This window comes from Canis lupus, chromosome 25 (genome assembly GCF_011100685.1).
Source record: "Canis lupus familiaris isolate Mischka breed German Shepherd chromosome 25, alternate assembly UU_Cfam_GSD_1.0, whole genome shotgun sequence".
NCBI lineage: Eukaryota > Metazoa > Chordata > Mammalia > Carnivora > Canidae > Canis > Canis lupus.
Window position 1 is genome coordinate 39,964,187 of NC_049246.1, and position 24,045 is coordinate 39,988,231.

A 24,045-nucleotide genomic window follows, 5' to 3' on the forward strand; every position below is an offset into this window, starting at 1 on the left:
AGAATTCATTTTGAAAATCCTCAAGGTAAGAGTAGAAAGTAGAATGCAGTGTATTATGTATAATATGATTTCAATTTTTTCCCCAAAGAATAGTCACAAAAAGGACCAGAAAAAAGTACATAATAGTATTACTGTTTAACTTAAAGTCATGGAATTGTTTATCATTTTTTCCTTTATCTTCCCCCCCACCCCAGTTCTCTATAGTGAGCATGCATCATTTAAAATAGCAAAAAGGAGTTACTAAAATATAAATATATAGTAGCATATTTTCATGAGTATCTTCAGACTGTCATCGATCTTAACTTGCTTGTCTCCTATAAGTTCCAAGAGGGCAGGAATATCTGTCCCATTCACAGCTTATCCTCAGTGTCTGAGATGGTGCCTCGCACATCATAGTTATTCAGTAAAATGTGTGTTTATAGAATAAAGGCAGAGCGTGGGGCGGCTGGCCCAATGAAAGATAAAGGCAAAGTATAAACAGCCGAGTTAATTGCCCGAAGCCCAGAAGTATAGGGTGGGCAGTAAAGTCAGATCGAAAATCTGAGTACAGAGTTTGTGCACTGTACTCAGGCAAAGTCTAGCATCCAAATGCGAGAAAAGGGAAGACCAGCTGAAAAGGCTGCTCAACACCCAGGTGAGAACAGGGTTGCACCCTGCCTCTTGTCCCCCCAGAGACCGCAGGTGCCTGCATGAGACACGAGTCATCTAGGAGGCTGCTGGGGCGCTTTCAGTCACCTCCAGAAACAGGGAGCTTTTGTAGTACAACTTCTCTGATCACAAAGTAATAATAAAGACTTAAAAAACTGAATATGAGCCAAAGGAGTATTCAACCCCAATAATCCTAATCACTTGGAAATTTAACTCCCTGACTTAAGAGGAATTTTTAAAAAGAACTTGATGAATGAACAGTAGGAACACTCCGAATCAAACCTGGGGGCCATGGCAAACTGTGAAGTGTTTTTTTAAAAATACGGTAAGAAAGTTTACTAAGTAAATAGGGATCCCTGGGTGGCACAGCGGTTTAGCTCCTGCCTTTGGCCCAGGGCGTGATCCTGGAGACCCAGGATCGAATCCCACGTCGGGCTCCCGGTGCATGGAGCCTGCTTCTCCCTCTGCCTATGTCTCTGCCTCTCTCTCTCTATCTCTCTCTCTCTCTCTGTGTGACTATCATAAATAAATAAAAATTAAAAAAAAAGAAAGTTTACTAAGTAAATAACTTAAGCCTTCAATCTCAGAAGCTACAAACAACAAATAAACTGTTAGAAGAAGAAGGTACTGATAAAATGACATTACAAATTACAAATTTGTAATGAGTGAAACAAAATGTAATAAACCAAAAAGGGAAAAAGAATTGATCATTGAGGAGTCTTTCCTTTGAAAGGACAAATCAAGTAGGCAAGCCGGTGGCAGGTGTAACTCAGAGAATTAGAATGACCTGAAACAGCAGATAGGACAAAAGGGAATGGAAGCACAGGCGTGGAGGAAGCTAGCTCCACTTCTGGAAGGATGCATGTTTGAGGGGAAATACCGTTTTTTGGTTTAAGAGATTACCAGGTTTCCGTGTGTGTGTGTGTGTGTGTGTGTGTGTGTGTGTGTGTGTTCGTGACCGTTTTGTACCAGCATTATTAAAACCAAATCTCTACGAGAGAACAGGGAGATTTTGTGATCCAAGCAATATTTAATATACAGTTTTGTAAGTCGTTGAGTTTCTCTGATGTATTCTAACTGCTGCGTCACTGTTGCATCCACAGTCATGGAGTTTCTTTGATGAGCTCTTACGTAGAGAACACTCATTTGTAATGTCATTTTATCCAGGACCTCGATCCTGTAAATTCGGAGGGAGGATTTCCCAGCAGAACTTACACTGCAGGTTTTGATGAACCAGTTAATTTTACTTTGAGGGTGGCCTAGGTTCACCGAATGGTGTATACCAAGTGATGTGAACTCTGAACAAAGGGTCACATTTCTCCCCCACCCCCGTTTCTCTCAAGTGATTTTGTGAAGTGTGATACACTGGTGGGTAAAAATATCTGAGGACTTGCTAATGAAAGACAGTGTGTACAGAATCTGCTTTGGTAGCACATATTTTTTATAGATGTTGAAAATGCTGTTGTCAAACAGTATTTTAAAAACTGTCAGGTGTGTGTGTGTTTTTCAAACGAGTTTTAAATAATTCAGTACTTATGCAGGCAGCAGAAAAATGACTTTATAAACTTGCAATTCTCTTTTGTACTGAATGTAGAAGTAAAGTCTATAAATTAAAAATGAACATGATCCGATCCCTCTTTTTTACTAATAACCAATGTATAGCGTTGATGAAATTTGCTGTTACTAGTGTTTTGCGTTTTTCCCTTCCAATTAGAGAATCACCTTAGAGTCATTTTGGCAGAGATACTACATATGTACTTATAGTGAAATAGGTTTCTAGGAGCAAGCCTTGTCTGGTTTATCTAACTCAATGGTGACTCACGGCAGCCTCCCACCCTCTTCCTCCTTCCTGTGAGCTGCTGAATGAGGAAGGAGGGTAGAATGGACTGGGAGGATGGTTCGCTCAGAAGAGCCCCCTTCCTCAACAGTTCATTGTGTGAAAAAGTAGGGATCATGGACTATTATGAATCTTAGCCACATTTCTCATAGACTCATTACTCAAAACTTATTTTTCTCCTCGTCTTCCTGTCTCCAGTTTCTTTTTCTAAGGAGTGACACAGCTAACCTTGTTTACCTGGATGGAATGCGCAGAACTTGCCGACAAAGAATTGTGGCTTTTCTGAAGGCAGAAAAATGCTCTTCTTCGTCCATGATTATGAGTGTTCTTTGGTTTTGTTTTCTTCACTTGGGTATTTTGTACTAATCATAGAGGTATTATTCACATCCAGGAGTTATCAAATCTCTAATCTGAGATTCTCAGAGTTCGGAATAAAATCAAAAATTTTTTTATTTATTTATGATAGTCACAGAGAGAGAGAGAGAGAGAGAGAGGCAGAGACATAGGCAGAGGGAGAAGCAGGCTCCATGCACTGGGAGCCTGACGTGGGATTCGATCCTGGGTCTCCAGGATCACACCCTGGGCCAAAGGCAGGCGCCAAACCGCTGCGCCACCCAGGGATCCCATAAAATCACTTTCATGGTAAAAAGATTTAAGGTATATTTGCAGGGATTAGGATCCAACTGAGTCATAGCCACAGAGAATGGAGGGTTACAGTAACACGGGAGACACAGGAATGGCAGGAACACCTGTCTTGGAATGTTAAGTTGAAGGTTTTTTCATTGTAGCAGCAATTTTAAAGATTTGATGTAAGAAACAGTAAAAGTTCATTTAAAATTCATAAATTCCACTCTGGTGTCTCTCTGCATACACTGCCTGTGATTGCCATCAGGCATCTTGAGCACGCTGATTATACACTGTTTGACACACATTGTTTGCAGTGTAGTTCAAGTGCTACACAGACTGACTTGTTCCCCGCATTCAGTCTGGAAGAATTCATCAGCGCTGTTGTTCCTAATATGGGTGGAGGTGGACTGCCTAATGAGAGAGGTGTTCTGCGTGCGATCCGTATTGTTGCAAGATCTTCCTCTGAGAGCTTCGTCTTTAATGATGGCTCAAGGTCCCCCACTCAGTCTGGGTTTCATAAATTTTTGCATATTAATGTCAATGGAGTTTTCTTAAGGTGCAGCTCAGGATTGATGGTAAAAAGAAGACTGGATGGGGAATGGCCAGCAAAAGATCTTAGAAAACAGAAAAGGAAATTAAAATCACCTGGTGAAATAGACCTTTCAGTAGATTTGAAGAAGGCACACACTCTTTTGAAGAGGTTCATTGAGGAATGCAAATTAGGAATCAGAGTAGATTATTTTATTTTTTTAAAGAAGTGCTTTGAGGGTCAAAACGTGGCTCATAGTACTGCTAGTCTTGTGTCACATGAACAGTTACATGGTTCCTAGTCATACTTTTGGAGTCTGTTCCCTGTTCTTCATTGCATCCTACTTAAACTCTCTCAGATGTGTGAGTGTCTGGGGCAATGACAGGTAGAAGGTGTATCCATCAGTCTGGGCCTCCTGGGGTTGGACCCATTCTTGAGACTGCCTTTCTGCACACATTTATTGATTTCCACTCCCACTTTCTCCTGGCTCTCAATTTCATAACCTTGGCGCCCTTGGCCAAGGTTTTTTTTTACTTCTCTAAATCTCAGCTCCTCATATATAAAATGGGACCAATAATACATGTCTTATGGGCTTTCTGAGAGAATTAAAAGGATACCATGAGGAAAGCACTGAAATCAGTGTCTGGCTCCTTGGAAGAGCTACCACCACTTCAGTGCCTCTGAGTTTTCTTCTGTGAGTACAAGAATAACTGAAGCTAGTCAGAGCATGTCAAAGTCTTCCAGAGCTATGGGAGTCCTGCACCTCCCTTGGAAGTATGTGCTAATAGCTTACTCAATAAGGTGTCTGAGTTTTAGGGAGCGCCTTAATAGAGATAGCAAATAGTGTTTCTCAGTTAAAAAAGTGAGATGTTTGAATTTTTTCTCACATTTTGCTTAATACCTACAATATGTCAGACATTATATGGAATGCTTTTATATGTATTTTCTCTTTTAATTCTTGTGTCATTATTATTATCTCCTGCACATGCGGATTGGAGCTGTATCTAATATAAGGGTGTAGGTTCTGAGAATGAGTTTAGTAACTTGAACGTCTGGGTTAATAATTCTTCAGTGTGGAAACATTCTTTTGACTCTGTTAGTAGGATCATCAGTCCCCCACTCCACCTGGAGTCTTTGCTTATACTGGAACTGAGATAGTGTACAGCACAATTTCCCTTCAGACTTTGAGCTCGGTTGGTTCTACATTGCCTCGGTCATCTTTGTCCACTTCCTTTGAGATTCTTCTGGTTATGGTTTCAAGAAGCCCAGGCCAAACTAATTTGATCAGAAGAAAGGACCTCTACTGGCTTACATAACTAAAATTTCAGGGTTTCAGAGACATGAAGTATGGTGGAATTTGGATGTGCAAGCAAGGGCATCAGAATTTTGTCTTTTCCTGTGTTGGCTTCTGTGTTATTTATTGCCCTGTAATAAGTGATATCAAGTGTAGTAGCTTAAGAGAATACACACTTATTATCTCATGGTGTTCATAGGGCAGGAGGCTAGGCATGGCTTATGTGGGCCTCAGGCTGCAGGATTTCTCACAAGACTGCAACAAAGGTGTCAGCCAGCACTAAGATCTCATCTGAAGGTTTGACCTGGGAAGGATCTGCTTCCAAACCATGTGGCTCATCAAAGAACACAGTTCCTCTGGGTTGTTAGGTTAAGAGCTGTGCTGTCATCTGTCAGCCAGGGGCATCCTCAGTTCCTTGCCACTGGAATTGCCCCATAGGTTAGCTCACAGTATGGGAGTTTCGTACATTAAGGTCAGCAAAATGGAGTCTGTTAGGAAGGTAGAAATTATCATCTTACGTAACACAATAGTGGAAGTGGCATGTTCTATGCTATTTAGAAGCAAGTCACAGGTCCCAGCCATGTGCAGGAAGAAAGGATTGTGAAAGGTATGAATACCAAGAATCAGAGATAAGGGCAATTCTAGAGAAAATAGAGCAGCCTATCTTTTCAGCTCCCATATATATACCTGGAACCCACAAGTTGAGATTCTTGGTTGAACACCTTGGAAATCTGCTCTGGCAAACTTTACCACCAGGGGAATAATTGGAAGACTATCATCTTCTAGATTGTAGAGAATACCAAAGCACTTTGCTGGAAATACCTGAGAGAACTGAATGAACCCTGAATGCTGCTTTGCTGCACTCCTATCACTAGATTGTCAAGATTAGATGCAAGGTATATCTCGTTGGCCAAGTATAGGTGCCTCTGCTTGTGGATGAGCTACAAGGAAGGGAAGTGAGGAGATATCCACCTGCCTTGGACCTCCATTGGAAGTGTGACTGCTTCTTTGACCATGGCAGTGCTCTGAGATGAGCTTATATGGGTCTCATGGTTTCCACGGATGTTCGGCCGAGCAGGTTGCATTGCATAAACAGACTCTCCTCTGCTAGACTGTTTACAGAACTGTGTTGCTGGTGATTCCGTGCTCTTGTATAACATTAACTGTGCCTTGCAGGCATACCAACAAAGCTGTTGCAGAAGCAATATGTGTTATCAATGGCACGCCCAGGTCTCTGAGTCATATAGTAGGTGGGGCGTTCACAGTCAGAATTTTGATTCAGACCAGATTTAACCACAAGTAGAATTTAATTTTTTGAAATTATAGGCTAACTTTATGATCTAGTTTTGTTTCCTAGTCTTTGTGTTGAGTCTAGGGATTCGGGAGTTACCTTAACTCTTTACCATTGTCATCTTTGGCCATGTGTATGTGACTTTCTTGGATGTGTGGGTACACTAGCTGAATTATCATGTTTTTATAAGTCCAAAGAACTTGTAAATCTTTTGAAGTAAGTATAACTGAAAATTCAGTCTTGCAGCATTACAGTAGAATACATTAAGACCAACTTACCAAGAAGGGAAACAGATGTCACTTCTCTGGGGTAATTTGTAGGGTAAAGAGTATTGCCTATACTCAGAATGTTTTTCTTTATTGACCTGCTATGGCAGCTATAATCTCACCATTAGAATTTGAATTTTGGCTTAAGATCAGCAGACCTCAACACATTAAAATCACCTAGGGAATTAACAAAACCAGAAAATAACCAAACAAAGCAATGTCAGGGTCCTACTTCTAGAACAATTTTGAAGAATTTCTGGGGGTGCAGTCCAAGGAGCTGTAACTTTTAAAACCTGTTTAAGAGAGTCTAATGTCCAGCCAGGGTTGAAAAACAGTGGATCTAGACTCCTTGCTGCCAAGGGCAGTGCATCCACTCATGTTATGGTGTCTTCGAGGAACATGTAGAAGTCATTTCCCCAGTTCATAGTTGAGATCATCCCCTGCCGCCCTTTCTTCCTCGTGTACCCCTGGTCATCCAAATCACTTATGCCAGTCTCTTCCTGCAATCTCAGAGAGCCCTGCTATCAAAGGGCTGTGGGATTTCCAGGTATCCACACTGCTTCTGCAAACCCCTCCATAAGGCTGAGCTCACAGGAACGTCTCTTTGCTTCATAACAGTAGCACATGTTAAAATCAGGCTATAAACAATCCAACTTCTCTTTCATTTTATATTTACTTTCTGGAGGTGATGTGCAAATAATCATTCATGTGGTATCCAGAAATATTTTTGTCTATAGTAATAGCAGATGGCAGAGCATTTTTCACGTGCCAAGTTGCATTCATTCTACCACAGTGCAATGTGGAAGTGATCATGGCCTCTTTCAAATATTCTAACTCCCCATGTGCATTTCAGTCATGGTGGGAAGTTTTCTTGCGTATCAGTTCAATATGTTGTAGATTTACTTGGAATCCGTGGAATTTGTGCATAGTATGGTCACATGGGAAGTACTTTGAAAAGAAATATTTTTGAGGCCTAATGATTAAAAGGCATCAATTCAGCAAACATTTAATAAGCATTTGCTGTGTGCTAAGCCAGTGGCTTCCACTGGGATAGATGGCTTAGTACCCAGGAAGGATTTTGGAAATTTGCAGGGTTGTGTTTTGTTGTCATAATGATTAGCCGGGGGTGCTGCTGGCATTTGGTGTGCAGGGGCCAAAGGTACTAACTGCCCCACACCAGGCAGGACAGTCCCCTACAGGAATGATCCTGCATAACTTCCCCATCCCCAGTTCTGTTGTGAGAACATTTATGTAGGTGAACAAGCTGTTTATGATTATCCGAATCTAAAACCTAATTGTGCTTTTCATATAAACACAAAGATTTGTGTTCTGTTTTTTTTCTTTTTGGCATGGATTTAATATACAATGACTTTTCCAGGAAAATCGTAAATTGAATTGTAAATGTAACTTAAGGGAAAATTGTACTTTGCTTTTTTTTGGAATCAAAAAGTTATTTTCCCTCACATGAAATCGTGTCACTGATGGAACCCTGCATGTGGTATTTGAGTCACAAAAAGCCCATCTGTATCTGCCTGCATTTATTATTCTTACCTTCATGCAGATTCCATACATAGGGGCAAGCAGAGGACCATTTTCTATGTCTTCTGCTGGTGTAAAACAATTCATGGTATTTTACTGTATCACTTGTGAATTTTTTTTCCTTATATTACAGCTAGGGCATTGTGTTGAGATTGTGTTTACATATGTATCTGTGTTTTTAAAAGTATGTGTGTTTGTGAATTCCATTTCAAGAAAACAGAGGGAGCAGAACAAACTGTTGGGGCTTAAGAGGGCATTGGGTATGACAGGCTTGAGAGCCATTAGACCATGCAGCAGGGCGACACCAAGAGTGTGATTAGGGAGACTGTTTTGCTAGTGCTTAGCTGGGTGAAGTGGAGGGCAAAGGGAGTATTACCAACAAAGTCAAGAAGGGCAAAAGCATAGCTTTTGCAAATGGCCCAAGCTTAGGGTGCAGTAGGGCTGGGGGCTGGCAGTAAGGAGTGAAGCTTAAGAGGCAGACAGAGGCACATGGAGGATGCGACAAGCCTGCTTGTATTTTACTCCAGAAACACTGGAGAGCTACCAAGAGGCATATGCATCTGGAGGAGGCTTGCAGGTTAGAATGCTTGTCACAGGAGCGAACCTGAACTGGGCTGGAGCAGGGCGAGGGACACCAGGGAGAGGCCTGAGCGGAGGCAGTGGCAGCTGGGAGAGGCAGTGGGGGTGCTCATTGGTCCTGTGAAGGTGTTTCAGACCTAGGATTCAGTCTCCGGTCTTCTGACCCCCAGCTCCGTGTTCTCAGACACATTCTTGGATCACCCCAGGGGCTGGGGTGCATGCGGTATGGTGCCGAGCAGGTGGAGACAGTTCTGGCACGTGCTGTGCACCAAACAGTGAATATAGGGAATGGGGGGTAGGGAGGGTAGAATGTGTCTGGTCCTGTGAAGTGTCTGGCAAGGAAAGGAACATAGGCCTCACTTCTGGGACTGCTCTCTTTTCATGTCTCGGCCCCAGTGAAGTGTGTGTGTCGGGGAGGGGATTGTCGTGCCTTTATTTTGCCTGGAAAATAAAACTTGCCCGTTGCTGTCAGTTAATTTGGCTCACCTTTCGTTTCGTTTTGAAAATTTGAGTCACCACAACAGACTCTGAAGAAACTTAGTAATGCTGCAAAGCCACAGATTTTCATCTGGAGTGCTAGTTTCAAAACACTTGCCGGTGCCAATTGGGGGAAAGCTTTCTTCACGATTTACCCTAACAACAACAAAAATATTTAGATTTACCCACCACACTGATGAGAGTGATACCGTTCTTTAAAGGAGGGCCTTACCCAATTTTTGTGCCCTTGATATTTGAAAAATAATAATGCCAGTTACTCAAACACTATTTTAAGATGTTTGGAAAATAGGGGAATGTTACTCCCTCCCTACCACACATTATATGTTGCTGTTTAATGCATTTCCTTCACATATTATTTTAGATACATATATGTACCTTGTATGTGTATAATGTGTTTTATGTCATACATAAAGATACAGTGTATACAGGTATACTAGAAGCCCAATAAAATGAAATACGAGAGCTATATTTTGGACCATCTTTCCCCTCAATTTCTAACTTAGTACCCAGCTGCTTCCTGAATACTGTCCTAGGTGCCTTTATTTAGCTGTCATGCAGGCATCTCTCCATAAACACATCAGCACTGAGCCTCGAATTCTCCCCACCCAGCCTTCTCTTCCCAGTCCCCCCATCCTGGTAATAAGTTCCACTGTCCATCTTGTTGCACAGCACAGGCCAGCAGCCTAGATTCCTCCTTCCCACCCCCCCACCCCCACCCCCCCGCATGGAGTCCATCCACAGGTTCTTTTTTATCTCTGCTGCCAGGATAGACTTGGCTGTGCTCACTTCTCTCCACCTCTGCTTCTACCAGCCTCTTCTCAGTGGCCATCATTCTTCATCTGAGCTACATTAGCCTCCTTACTGATCTGCTGCATGGGCCATTCTTGCCTCCTTAGACTCTGCTCTCCCAGCAGACGGAATAGATCACTTGCAGAAATTCTAGATCCCATTTAAAATTTTTCTGCAGCCTCCCACTGTAGTCCGGACACACCCAAATTCCTCTCCATGGCACATAAGGCCTATAGGATCTGGCTCTTGCCCATCTTTCCAAATTCATCTCCTGCCTTAGAATGTCCTTATGCTACCTCACTGTGCTCCAGTCATCTAAAAGACACCAACCAGGTTCTTTGCACCCTCTAAGATCTTACATATGTGCTTTTCTCTTCTTCCCCTCGGAGCATGCAAACTCCAAATGCTATGGATGTCACTTTATTTTTTTCATTTTGTTTATTTATTAAAGAGAGAGAGAAAACACAAACAGAGGGAGGTGCAGAAGGAGAGGGAGAAGCAGACTCCCTGCTGAGAAGGGAGCCAGATGTTGGACTTGATCCCATGGCCCAGAGATGGTGACCTGAGCTGAAGGCAGATGCTTAACTGACTGAACCACCCAGGCACCCAATATGGATGTCACTTTAAATGCCACTAAGGAGCCATCCCAGACCACCCTAGGGAAAGTAGACTCACTTCTTTATACTTTGCACAATTTGCCCTTAGAGAGCGTGTGTATATGTGTTTGTCCATGTGCACACGTGCACATGTGCCCTCCCACCAGATTGGAAGCTCCATGAGGCAGTGACCATGTTTGTCTTATTTATGTAGTAACCCGTCAGTAAATATTTGATGAATGAATGAATGAATGCTACCTTCTTGAACCAGCTCGTGAAATTCTCTTGCTGCCAGGCTGAGGGGCATGGAATTGAAAGCCAAAGAATGGCTAGGCATCATCTATTATCTGGGAAGCTCTTTTGTAAAAGAGGCTTTCCTCTCCCTTTGCAATACCCTTGTTTTTCTCCAGATTGTGTTTGTCTGGGACTCAAGTAAATGTCAGTGGTCAGCTCCCAGCCCTAGGCTGGAGGTTGGTGCCATGTTTAATAAATCAACATGAATATTAGAGGTTGCATGGCCAATATTGCAATCCCTCCCTTTAAGGGAATATGATATTGGAAGGGGGCTAGTTTTTACTTCTGCAGCAGAGGTAGCAGGAGGGTGATGCCAGAGAATGTGGTAAAGAGAAAGAACATATAGACCAAGTCTCTTCCAAATGTGCCATTGCCAAAGACAATGGCATAGTGGTTGAAGAAACAGCCAGGACAGAAACCAGACAGTTTAAGAACAATTTATCTTGGGAAGAAGCAATCCTATCAAGTCCTTCCTAGTGGCATGAATGTTCAAAAACCTGAAAACTTCTTGCCACGTCTTGTAACGCCAGTTTATGAAGATCATTTATTAAGATCCAAACAGTGAGGAACTTCTGATCAGTGCGGTCTGTGCCTGGTATAACTGCTTTTACAGGAGGAAATTATGGAACATAGGATACAATAGACAGACCACGTCTAGGTGACTGCCTCTTACCTTGTTCTCTTGTCCAACGCCGTGTCTCCATCAAGTTACATCCTTAATGAGATCGTTTGCTTGGCATATGCCATGAGATTATGTGTTAGAGTAATACATTTTCTGTTTTCTGAGCTATGCCTGAGATGGCAGCTTCTTCAGCTGTGGAAAGAATTTGCCATTTAGCAGAGGAGGACCTTTATAGCCTGTCACAGCTTTCAATCATAGCTTTAGCTTTTGATTCTTTAACAGTGGCACATGGGAGCAGAAACGTTTTGCATAACCACTTAGCTCAACCTTCCAAGTCGCCTCTGAAAGGAGGGAGGAACAGTTTATCCTGGCATGATAGGAAAGAACACTCTGTACTGGTGTTAATAATATCTGCATATAGTTTGCATAACTGAAATCCACAATCGTCTTATTTCCAGCTTTATTGAAATATATTTGACATATAACACACAATAATATCTCCTATATCTTAATCTTAGTTTTGCTTCAAAATAACTTTTCTACCATCACTATCCTTTATAAGTAATGTGTACCAACATTAATTTGATTTTAACTTTTTTTTTTTAGTTTTTTTTTTTTTTCTACATACACACATTGAGCCCCCACTCTGTGTCAGTGCTACATCTCTTGGGGTCCAGAGAACAAAAACCAATGGCCGAAGGTCTTTCAGAATTGTAGAAAACCACGAGACCTCAGATTGGAAAAGCATTGCAAATCTCAAGGAGAATAAATAAAATAAATCTACAATTAGAGTGACTGTGGTATAATGACAGTGTATCCATAATAAAGAGAAAATCTTAAAAGCCAAGAGAGAAGACAGATGAATGACCATCCAGCTTACATTTCTTGGCAGCAGCAGTTGATCCTATAGCTATCATTTGAATAGGAGACTGAAATAAAGACCTTTTCAGACATATGGAGAGTGGCAAAGTTTTTTACCCTTGGACATTAACTGAAAGAATTGACCAACCGTCAGATTTTGGCAGGAAGGCAGTTGAATCCAGGAGTGGGTTTAAACACCACTGCAAAGCAGTAGCACACGAAAAGAGATTGGGCTCGTTAATAATCTTCATCTAGGGATGCCTGGGTGGCTCAGCAGTTGAGCGTCTGCCTTTGGCTCAGGGTGTGATCTCGGGATCCAGGATCAAGTCCCACATCAGACTCCCCGCAGGGAGCCTGCTTCTCCCTCTGCCTATGTCTCTGCCTCTCTCTCTGTATCGCTCATGAATAAATAAATAAAATCTTAAAATAAAAAAGCAATCTTCATCTAAACAAAATGGCTACCTCTGCCTTAGTATTTGAGGACAAACAGTTTTTCCAGCCGATTGTATGACTACTTAGATTGGTGGAGGTTTGGAGTTCTTCTGTTTGTGATGAATTATTTTCGCTTGAGGCAAGGGTCTGGAATTCAAGCCATCCATAGACTTCTTAAAATTATAGGTGACATGCTTTGTGTATGTGTAATTTTTCTGCAGACAGGATTCAACAGTTAAAGGGGCTTAGAAACTGAACAACTTTAAGAACTACTGGATCAAGATATCGTCCCCCTGTTGAAATGAAATTACTCTAAGTAATTGGCCCAAAGTTGAGAAACGATGATCCAAATTTGAATATTGGATCTTTGTGGCACTCTTGAGACCCCTGACAAGTGATATTTCTTTTCATTGTAGTCCGTATATGCAGTCCACACAACCTAGGTGACTGTACATGGCAGCGATGTGTCTGGCCCCTGTGACTGTATCTTACCAATCATGGTCAGTGTTTGATTATAGCTCTTAGGATTTCTAAAGCGAGTTGCTATTGCACTATCAGAAGAAATAAAGCTTCTAAGTGACCAATTTTAGGATATAATAATAGGTTTAGTGCTGCTGTTTTGTTAATGGAGAGCATGTTTTGTGTAATACATTGTCCAAGTATGCGGGATGGGGAGGGTGTTGTGCTTAATCACTGTCTCTCCCAATGAGATTTGATACTAAAACAACTATTAATCGGTGACTGTGTGTAACGTGGGTTTTTATAATACAGTTGTAATGTATGCAAGAAATGTGCATTTTTATATGTAATTTTAATTCCATGTCTCTACTCCTTTGGTTGTTATTTGTTGAGTGCTAGTGTCAGGCCGTTTACCACACAAGCAAGGTCATGGGTATAGGGTTTGAATTAGGATGAAAGGTGACAGGCCATCACCAAATCTGCAGTCTCAGCCGAAGACCGAATCGGGTCCAGGAGAAGCCGTGTTCTCGAGAGCTGGCCGCACAGGATATCAGCCTGCGGGTATAACTCAGAGCAGACCGCATACTTCGAGGACAGCTGCCGTGAAACCACGGGCTTCCTCGGACACCACAGACATCAAAGTGTCCTTCTTATGTGTGTGGTTATGATCATAATAACACAACCTGCTTCTGAAGCTGTTAACTGTCTTCCTCCAAAGCCCAGGCAGGAGGGCCTTCTTGCAGCTCCGCAGCACCCCAGGTCAGGGATCAAGCACACTAGTGCTGGGACAGGGGCTCCCTGTCCTGCTGGGGAGGAGACAGCCTCCGGTTCCATTTCTTCTCTGAGGACGTGGGTGTCTCCAAGAGGGCCAGTGAGGTGGTTTGTCAAAGGCTTACCAAAGGCACAGAGAAAGTTAATATATGCCTCTTAAAATGGGCCCATATTTCCTTCTTCGTTGGCTGCCTCTCCCTTTTTGGTGTGTAATGTTAAGACATTCTCAGTTTTGATTAATCTGATCATAATCTCTTCTTATTTTAAAGAAAAGAACACCCATATAAAGCTTAAGTGAATGGATGAGGACGGCCAGGGTTTTGAGAGGGGACTTTTGTGAAAATTTGGAAGGTTGGGCCATAATGCAGTCTGGTCTCTGGTCTGCCAGCTTTCCATCCCTAGTTATTTGCAATTATATTAGGACACTTAGATTATAACTCAAACTTCTGCAAACTCATTTAGAGAGATAAGAAATTCATTTCACCATATTATACTCTAAATTGTAAATGAGGTTCAGGATTGATTGTTTAAGAGGTTGGGGTTTCAATTGAAATTTTCTCCCATGTTATTTTATATCTCTATATGATTCACCATGAAGATTGGTTTAAAAAGTTTGAGAATGTTGATGCAATTTTATTCTTTTCAGTTAAATCGAGGTTACTATTTTTAAAAAATTGATTCTGGCTGCTTCTTTGTATCCCTCAAACTACCACTTTCTTTGCCATTCCTAGAACTATTTGAAGAGTTTTATGTAGCCTAAAAATAGAGTAAAATAAGCACAATTTTATTTTATTTTTTTGAAAAGCTGAAGAAAAGCCCAGTTCATGCTCTTCTTCCCTGAAAATGGGAACCCGAGCATCTGATCCCATATTTTCATTATCAGGTTACACATATTTTGAGGTAAATATATTTGATGAAAATAATAGCTCTCTTGAAGGAATGACCGTGTATTGTGTTTGGGGGGAGTATGTGTGCGTATGGCATGTGTGCAAGCACACGTGTTGTGACTTTCCATGTGTGTGGACATGCAGGAGCTTGCCTGGGCAACAGTAGGATTGAATTGGCACATGGAGTGAACAGCAGTGCCATTCTGTCTGTAGAAGGCTGCGTCTCGTCTTTCCTCTGAAGTGTCCCATTGTCTGGTCTTTTCCTGGGAGCCAACAAGTCTCTTTGCTGGCTCTAAGACACTGAGAATGACTCATGGCTGGCTGTCTTGCTTGAAGATTTCCAGGGCCTTGGGCCTGTTGGTTGCTGTGGGGGCAGGTGGACTGTGTCGGCTCTGATGCTAGGTCTCCCATGGGGGACTGAGCCTCAGCCCTGTGGCTCCGAGGGTGCTCTAAGTTTAAGATGTCATGGGTTTAATGGGCCTTCTGGTCCGAGGACACTCAAATCATTCATTTCACACACATTCGAGTGTCTGCCCTGTGCGACACAGCCCGAGGAGCGTGTAATACACATGCGAAAGCCACCGTACTCTTGGACTTTATGTCCAGCTCCTTACTAACTTTTGGTGGCCCCCACTTCTGAAGTGAGGGTCATTTCCCTGCCCTGTGGAAATATTCAATCACTTGACCTTTTTCTGTTTTTGCTTTGAGCTTCTAATGTAGCGTAACAGATGACTAAGGAGACATCATTGCTGCCCCCAGGTTATTTGTAAGAAAGAGACAGACGGGCCAGCGTGTAAACACTCCACTACCCAGAGGGCTGAATACATGCCATAGGAAGTGACTGAGGGAGGTAGAAGGAAAGAGGGACATGATTTTTATGACAGGGGTGCCTGCCATCCAGCTCAGCCTTATAGCCACCTGTGAGTACGTGGGGGTCTGGCAGTGGGGTGAGGAGATGGGCTTTGTGGGTGAAGGGAAGGGATGAGCAAGGCCAAGTGCCTAGAGGACTTGACTATAAGCAGACGAGGCAGCGAGTGTCACTGGATGGCCATGACATGACATGACACTGACACTGTTCCGGAACAGCTGATGGTAGAGTGTGCAAGAGCTGGGGGATTGGGAGGGCAGGGAGACTGGCCAGGTGATCTTTCTTTCATTTATTCTTCTACTCATTGAACAAAGACTTAGCTGGGGCTTGCCTTGAATTTAGAAGCAATTGCCAAGTCTAGATGCTACCTTAAGAAGAATAGAACCAATTTAATGCCCTAACTCATCTTTCAGGCTGGAGGTTGAGAATTTTGTTTATTTTTGCTGAGTGATGGAAAGGTGCCTATGAAGACAACTTGGGGGGAAGGGGGTGGACATCCCAGGCTCCTCTGCTGGGTTTGTCTTGCTCTTTGCCTCACTGGTCAGTGGTGTATAAAAATACAGCAGCACGGATAGACAGCGGGCCTCACAGTGGCTGGGTAATTCAAGGTGTGCTTTGGGGAGCACTGGTTTCATTTATGTTTTTGGATAAGAGCCACAGAGAAACACTGGAAGAAATAGAATGGGTGGTCTTGACAAAATGCTTTCTCCTGTTCAAGGAGGGATACCGCACCTTAAACACGTGGTGGTTATTACCCATCGTACTTTTTTTTTAAGGTAGGAAAGGTGCTTTCGATAGAATGAAATGCTGCTCAGCAAAAAGGACACGATATGGAACAAAGCCTGGAGACAGTGACAAAGTGACATGCACTGGACTGATGAGAAGATAGAATGTATCTACTCATAAATGGTCTCGTTCTCTCCTAGGACTTCCTTCGCTGGGCATCTGGCCGGGATTCTCGTTGGACTCATGTATACTCACGGGCCTCTGAAGAAAATAATGGAAAAATGTGCAGGTACAGAACAAAACACCTTTGGCCTGACAACAAGTTGGAAGTTCATCTTAATTTTAATGGAAACAGGAACAATCCCAAGTTTCCCTGTGGTTCAGCCTAGGAATTCCCTACTAGACTCTTTTTTTTTTTTTTTTAAGATTCCATTTATTTATTTCAGAGAGAAAGCAAGGACAAGCATAAACGGGGGGAGAGGGAGAGGGAGAGAGAGAAGTAGAATCCCTGCTGAGCAGGAAGCCTGATGCAGGGCTCCATCCCAGGACTCTGGGATCACAACCTGAGCCGAAGGCAGATGCTAACCTGACTAAGCCACTCAGGCGTCCCCCACCAGGCAAAACAGCTGGTATAGTCCTTATATTGCTCCAAAGAAAAGATGGCAAACCCAAATTGTAAACCTGAGGCTTTCTTAGGAGACAAATATGTTTACCTTCAACATTAATGGTACTTGCAGAAAAACCAGGATATTCTTGAAAATGCAGAGAACCAAAATGGGTTTCAAATAATACATTCTTCTGTAGTATTCCACGAATTAATATTATGTGTGCAAGGCAGAGTTACAAAAGAAAACCAAATCTGCCCTGAAGTGCAAGGCCAGTATTAGAAAGAAGTCAGAATGACCAGTAGGTTCTCAGCGGGCAGGATGCACATGTGTGCATGGCCAAACCCAAGTCTTCTATTGTTTGAAGCATGGCTCCTGCTTTTGAAAGTTTTGTTGGCTGGTTGGTTTTTTTGTTTTTGTTTTGTTTTGTTTTTGTTTTTGTTTTTTGCTTTTTTTTCCTGTCAAATTGATGCTCAATGAAAATACTTTATTTTATTTAGAAATATATGAATTTTTTAGCCCTCTTAATTTAAAATGCTATACTAGCTTTGACTTATAGGAAAACTATTTTGCAAACACTTGTTTTATAGACCAAATGGGTTCCAATATTTCATCTTTTATTCATGGGAAATCTTCTGAGACTATTTTACCTTTCCTTGAACCATAAATAATTTGTTTTCACAGTTTGTGCCGATGACTGGTATTCTTGAGAACCATATAATATTCATGATATCAGAAAGCTTTCCAGGCATTGTGCTGCCGTCTTTATTAGCGGGCTGTGTGCATTTTCAGATGATTTTTACAGGCTGTGTTGCATCTAAACAGATTCCCATTTTTCCTGCATTTGCTTATTACTGTGTTTTCAGTATGTGTGCTTAGAGAAGGCAGTGGGAACCACATTTATTGAAAATGTCCAGGTCCATTATATTTTTGATACAACTTAATTATGGAAATCTAGTAATGAGCTTTGTTGCCCCAATGCTCTCAGTACAGATAAAGGAAAAGAAATGATTCTTGGGAGCTTAATATTTTCTTTCACTTTTCTACGTGTATCTGAAGTTGAAGTGGTTTGTCAAGCTTTCCACAGACATTTTATGGAATTGAGGGAAGCATTTTGATTTTAAAGAGGACTTCCCCCACAATTTTACCATTTGTGCTATTTACTTTCCTTACTAAAACCTTGCCTATTTATTTTGGAGACTTACTTTTTATATCATGTCATTCTAAAAGTATACAGTAGAGACTTAAATATGAAAAGTTGAAACCAACATTCAGCGCTATTTACAAATAGCCTGCAGTCTCTCTGCCTTTTATTTATTTATTTATTTGTTTGTTTGTTTGTTTATTTCTGGGGAAGCCGGAGAAAGATCTAGAGTGGTGTGACATAAGTACCTGGTGGAAAAGAGCCAAGAGTGTGAAGCTGCTCTGTGATAACTCCTGGAGAAAAGGAGCATCACACTGAAGCTCTGCTATTGCTCCCACCCTCTTTCCCTCTCTTCAGCAGCCCTGAATCCACTGTCCTGCTGCCCTTTTAAGGACAGAGTAAGAGAAGTAAGCAGCATGGCTTACTGGGTGGCATGGCTGGGGGTGAGTTCTCTGGATAGCCAGAGCACCTCTACTTGTACAGAGGGCCTTAAAACCCAAGCAAAGACTCTCTGAGGTCTACAGGAACCTCTAAGGAACTGCAGAAAGTATAGAAGAGCCTCAAGGTTTTCTGCATTCTGTTCCCTAGAGAGCTGGCCCCAAGCAAAAGAGAGTTTATGTTAACAGTTGTTTAGAAATCATTTTAAATGACCTTGGCTTCATTATAAAGAACCTCCCCAGTTGTTGGAAAGATCATCAGTTAAGGCCTTATGGCTGTTGTGTTCTATGGGTTGATGTGTCTTGCTTTTATGCCAGCATGACACTGTTTGGATTACTACAGCTTTGTGATACAGATTGCAGTTGGGAAGCGTTAGGATGGCGGTTATCAGAAAGACAGGAGATAAGAAGCATTGGCGTGGATTTGGAGAGAAGGAAGCCCTTGTATACGGTTGGTGAGAATGTAAATTGGTACAGCCATTATGGAACACAGTATGGAGGTTCCTTGAAGAATTAGAACTACCTGAGGATATAGCAGTCCCACTTCTGAGTGTATATCCAAAGGAAATGAAATCAGCGTCTCCAGGAGATATTCACACTCCCATGTTCATTACAGCATTATTCACAATATGCCAAAATAGGGTGAAAATATCCATCAGAGAAATGGTTAAAGAATATATGTGTGTGTATGCATGTGTGTAGTGGACTTATTCAGCTATAAAAATGAAAGAAATCCTGTTGTTTGTGACAAAATGGATGAACCTGGAAGATATTACCCTAAGTGAAATAAGTCAGTTACAGAAAGACAATTACTGTATGGTCTCACAAATACTATATCATCTTACATGTGAAATCTAAAAAAGTTGAACTTATAAAATCAGAAAGCAGACAGAGGCTGGGGACATGAGAGAAATGGGGAGATGTTGGTCACAGAATACAAACTTCTAGTTATAAGATGAATAAATTATGGGGGTCTAATGTACAATACGGTGACTATAGTTAATAATACTGCTTTGGATCCTTGAAATTTACTGAGAGTAGATTTTATGTTTACACACACTCAAAAAGGTAACTGTGAGATAATGGGTGTACTAATTAATTTTGTAATAATCGTTTCATATGTATGTTGAATCATGTTACATACCATTAAAGTATGATGTTACAAATCATGCTAGTACCTTTTAAGAATTCATGTTGTACAACCTAAATGTATGCGATTTTTTTTGTCAGACCTCAATAAAAGCTACAGTGAGGGAATCCTTATGGCTACAATTAAAATGTTTGTTTCCTTCATATTTAGGCATTTTCCCCTCCAATATTCATTATCCAGGACAGCAGTACCACTTTAATAGTTCAGGTAAGCACTTTATTTCATTTAATACATTTTATCTTAAAAAAATCATAGAGTTTGCCAGCATCGAGCTGCCAAAAGGTCATATTAGCTTATGCTGTTGTAGAGTCGTCCACACATATGTGCTTATGCTGCTAACATGCCCGAAAGCTAGATGGAGCTAGAGCCCAGGGAGCGGATTTGGGTGAATTTGGGAGAGAAGGCCAGGGAAGGAGGTAACTCTGGCCTGAAAGGATTGTATGGTTGTTATGAGATCTCTCAGCCATGGTAGGAATCATAGTAGACCCAGGGCCCTTGATTCTTGGTCTACACATCCGGATTGCCTGCTGAGTGTTAGAAGTTGGTTTCAGATCTATGATTCTCTGTAGTTCATCCCACCTACACGTTCAGGAAGAATCACACCTAACCTCAGAGGCTAAAATAGGCATTCCTCTTACAGTTACTACCATGCGACTTAAAGAAGAGAATGCATTTTTTCCATATGTCTTTGCGAGTATGTAGAAGGGACATCTGACCTGTTTTAGATTAAGGGGCTTATGTTCCGTGCTGAGGAGGCTGCCCTGCATTCCCTGGGCCAGTTCTAGCAGACAGGTGTTAAAGAAGCCTTAGGCTGTGGAGGTCTGTCTTTTATAGTTGTTTCCACTGGAGGACCATGTGATCCCTCTGGTGCTGGTTTTTAAGTCCTTTAAAGTGGGTCTAAAGTAACTTTTACTGTAGGGTTACTTCTATGCTAGTATTGAGGTGTCACTTTTCTAGGATCTTTCCTGAATGGCCTTTGTTCAGCAAGGACTCTTTGTTCTGGTTGGTTGGAAAGCAGAGGTCTCCCAGCCCTGCCTGAGCTCCTGGAATTCTTCATCATCCTTGGCCTGGTCTCATGGCATTTCACCCACACATGCATGGCTTAAAAATTCAGCAAAATCTCCAGGCGGCCTGTGCAGATTCCTGAAGGTCTTTCTGTGCACTTAGTTTTCCCCTTTGCTCTTTTCTGTCCTGCAAATTTCAGGTCCACTCAAGGAGTCTGTTGCACCTGCTTTTGTCCCCTGTCCCTATGCCACAGTCTAGAAAGCACCCTTCAGGCTCCTTTCCTTTCTCTCAAGGATCAAAATCTTGTATTGCCTGTTACACAATGTCTGAAAACACTTATTTCATATATATTTTCTAGTTTCCTACTTGATTATGGTGGAAGGGCTAGTTCAGTCCCAGTGACTCCTTCCTGGCAGTGATAGAAGTCCAGTTCAGCAGAATTAATGTGGTGCATTCAGTGTTCTGCCTGATAGGGAGGAGTAGGGTTGTGGTTATTGGAAGTTATTCAGGAGGTGGAAGGTAAGGGTTTTGAATGAGTAAGGAGAAGTTAAGGAAAGCAGTGGGAGGAAAGGGCTTTTCAGGCCTTTATTAAAGGCCTGTTTGAGATTATCCAGAATGTGTTGGAGTGCTACTAAAGGATTTAATCAGTGGAGTGATACTATTGGAGTTACATTCAAGCTCTGTTTTTGATGTAGTTATAAAGACTTGGATCACGATCATCAACCCTGGCCATATATATGAATCACCTGAGGAGGTTTTTTTGTTTTTGTTTTTAATATATCCGTGCCTTGAATTCATCCCAGACCAATTAAATCAGAATGAGGATAGAGACAGGAACTTGGACTTTTTTTCTTAAAGCTTTCCAGGTGATTTTAATGAGATTAAGAACAAAAATCATTGGTCTAGGTGATGGGGTTTACCTAGACTTGGGGATCATGGAAGTGAATGCTGTTGCTACCCCAAGAAAAACCTCACTTTTGAGGCTTTTGCCTCTGCTAATTTGAATGATTAAAATACTAGAAACGTGGTCTTGGTGTGGGAGAGGAACCATTGTTGAATGATGCCAGCTGATCTGCTTCTATCTGTGGTCTCACCTAAAGAGAAGTGTGATGATTAATTAGTTACTAAGCTGATAAATATACTCATTTGGAAGAGCATCGATTCCTTTTAGTCGTTGGTCCTGGAGACCAGCTCACACTGACTTAAGCATAAGAGCTTCATTGGCCTGCCTGACTAGGAAGAAAGAGGTGGCTTAGGAAGACCATTTTGGTTCTTCTATTGTGGTTTCTCACTTCCTATTGACTATTCCCTCCACTTCACAAGGAACATAGCCTCTAACACCTGGAAGTTGGCAGAGGATAAAGGGCTTTTCAGCTGTTGATTTTTTTAAATCCCTGAAAGTAACAGGAATATTCCTCTGGACAAAGAGAATAAGAACATACCTGTGCACGGACATGCCTTCAACTATCATAGATTCCCTAGTCCTAATGTCTTCTGTGACAGCTGGGGAATTGAAGTTTAGAAATGTTAAGTCATTTGGCTAACGTCATACAAATGTGATAAAACCGGGACCAAAAATGCAACTCCTTGATTCCAAGCCTCTGCTTTTTCTCTATTACAAGGATAGGAGATGGACATTCTGTTGGCTTATCTTTACAAAATAGGGCAGTTCCCCTTATTGTCTTTCCTTTTTTTTTTTTTTTTTTTTGGCATTTATTAAAAAAAAGTAAAAAGGGAAACCTTCTCCTTTCCTCCTTCATATGGAAGAAGCATAAGCCTAACAGACACCACAGAATTAAAGGGAGAAATAAAAACCCCTTTTACCTTTCTCTCTTATCCCCTGTAAGATTACCATATTTATATTCCTTCCTCTGAAGTGACTGGATTTCTTCAAAAGCAGAGCTACATAAGGCCAGGTGGCCATGCTAATGGTCATCTAGGGAACTTGTAGGAGAGCATATGTATCCCTTACAAGTAATGATTTATGCTTAATATGGCCGTCCTTAGCTGGAAGTGTCTTTTATAGGTCAAAGAACCTCATGAATGTTTAAAAAGCTGTTACCAATTTTTCTAATCTTGGTGGTGTTTCTTGATCTCTTTTGCCATGAAATCCTGGTATGTGTATAAGGAACAGATGGAGTAGTTAATAGAATAATGATAACCAGAATTCCTTTTACTACAGAGCCAAAGGATATAGCTACAAAAGAGTATTAGACTGCTATTCATCGCAGGATATAATTTAAACTTATTTATCTTAAGTGTTTGATTGTTGGGTTTTTCCAGCCATGTTTATTATGAAGATTTAAAAATATCTGATTGGGCCAGCGGAACAGCTGAAGAAAATTTTTTGTCCTAGGGAGACCTGTTCTCATTGTAATAGATATTGATAGGAGTTTTGGTCTTCTTGATGATTTATGACTGATGAGATAGAACCTTCAACCACACTAGTCTTTTTGACTTAACACACTGAAGCTTTCCCTTTCTCTCCTCATGTTTTGTCTGACAAGTACCAAATTAGATTTTATAATATTCAGATGTTTAGAGTTGTAGACTTTATTTCATTAAGGCGGTGCTGGGTTGGTTTTTAAATAAGAAATAACATGAAGAAAAAATGTTTTTCTATGTCAAGAAAATATTGCCTCAAATTGTAGCAAATTTACCTGGCAGTTGAAACTCTATAGATGCATGGGGTATGGAGTATTTCTGATATCTGTACATATGGGTATTCAGAGCTTTGGGGTTATTTTGGGTTTTGAATTAGCTGGACATTTTCGAGATAGATAGGTAGAAGTGCCGCTTAGAACTTGTATAACAGAATGACTTTCCATAGGGGTTTGAAAGTGGTAATTAATGAGCCATATGGGAAAGTGCCCAATGTGCTTTTTTTGTGTTGCAATAAAATAATTGGCACTCTTAGGGAATTGGGCAGTCTATCTGTTGAGGGATTGTGGAAGCATACCATGGTATTCAGCAACTTATCCATAAGTATTCTATTATGTTTTGGAATGGTTGCCCCTTTCTTTTGTTCTTTGTGAAGTAGACATATTGATGGTATTTTAACCATTTGCCCTTAATAAAAGGTTTTTGTTGTTGTTTTGGTGAGAAATCTAGAAAACAATGTTTGTAGCAGTGCCATAGTCTTCTTTACGCTCAGGATATAAGATTTGCTGGTGGGTGGTCCCTAACATAGCAGTGGGAGCTAAATTTTTTTCACGGGTCTGTTGGGGAGAGACCAAGTTAAAGAAGTGTATCCTTTAAAAAAAAAAAAAAAGATTTTATTTATTTATTCAT

General features: G+C 41.4%; 1 protein-coding gene across 18 annotated transcripts in view; it reads left to right on the forward strand.

Moving 5' to 3' along the window:
- Window positions 1-24,045, forward strand: part of RHBDD1 (rhomboid domain containing 1) — a 125,008-nt gene that overhangs the window by 46,121 nt on the left and 54,842 nt on the right. For all 18 annotated transcript variants that reach the window (XM_038573994.1, XM_038573982.1, XM_038573987.1 and 15 more), the window contains 2 exons: window positions 16,614-16,702; window positions 19,900-19,956. In XM_038573994.1, coding sequence (XP_038429922.1) covers window positions 16,614-16,702; window positions 19,900-19,956 — 146 coding nt within the window. The remainder of the gene's footprint in view (window positions 1-16,613; window positions 16,703-19,899; window positions 19,957-24,045) is intronic.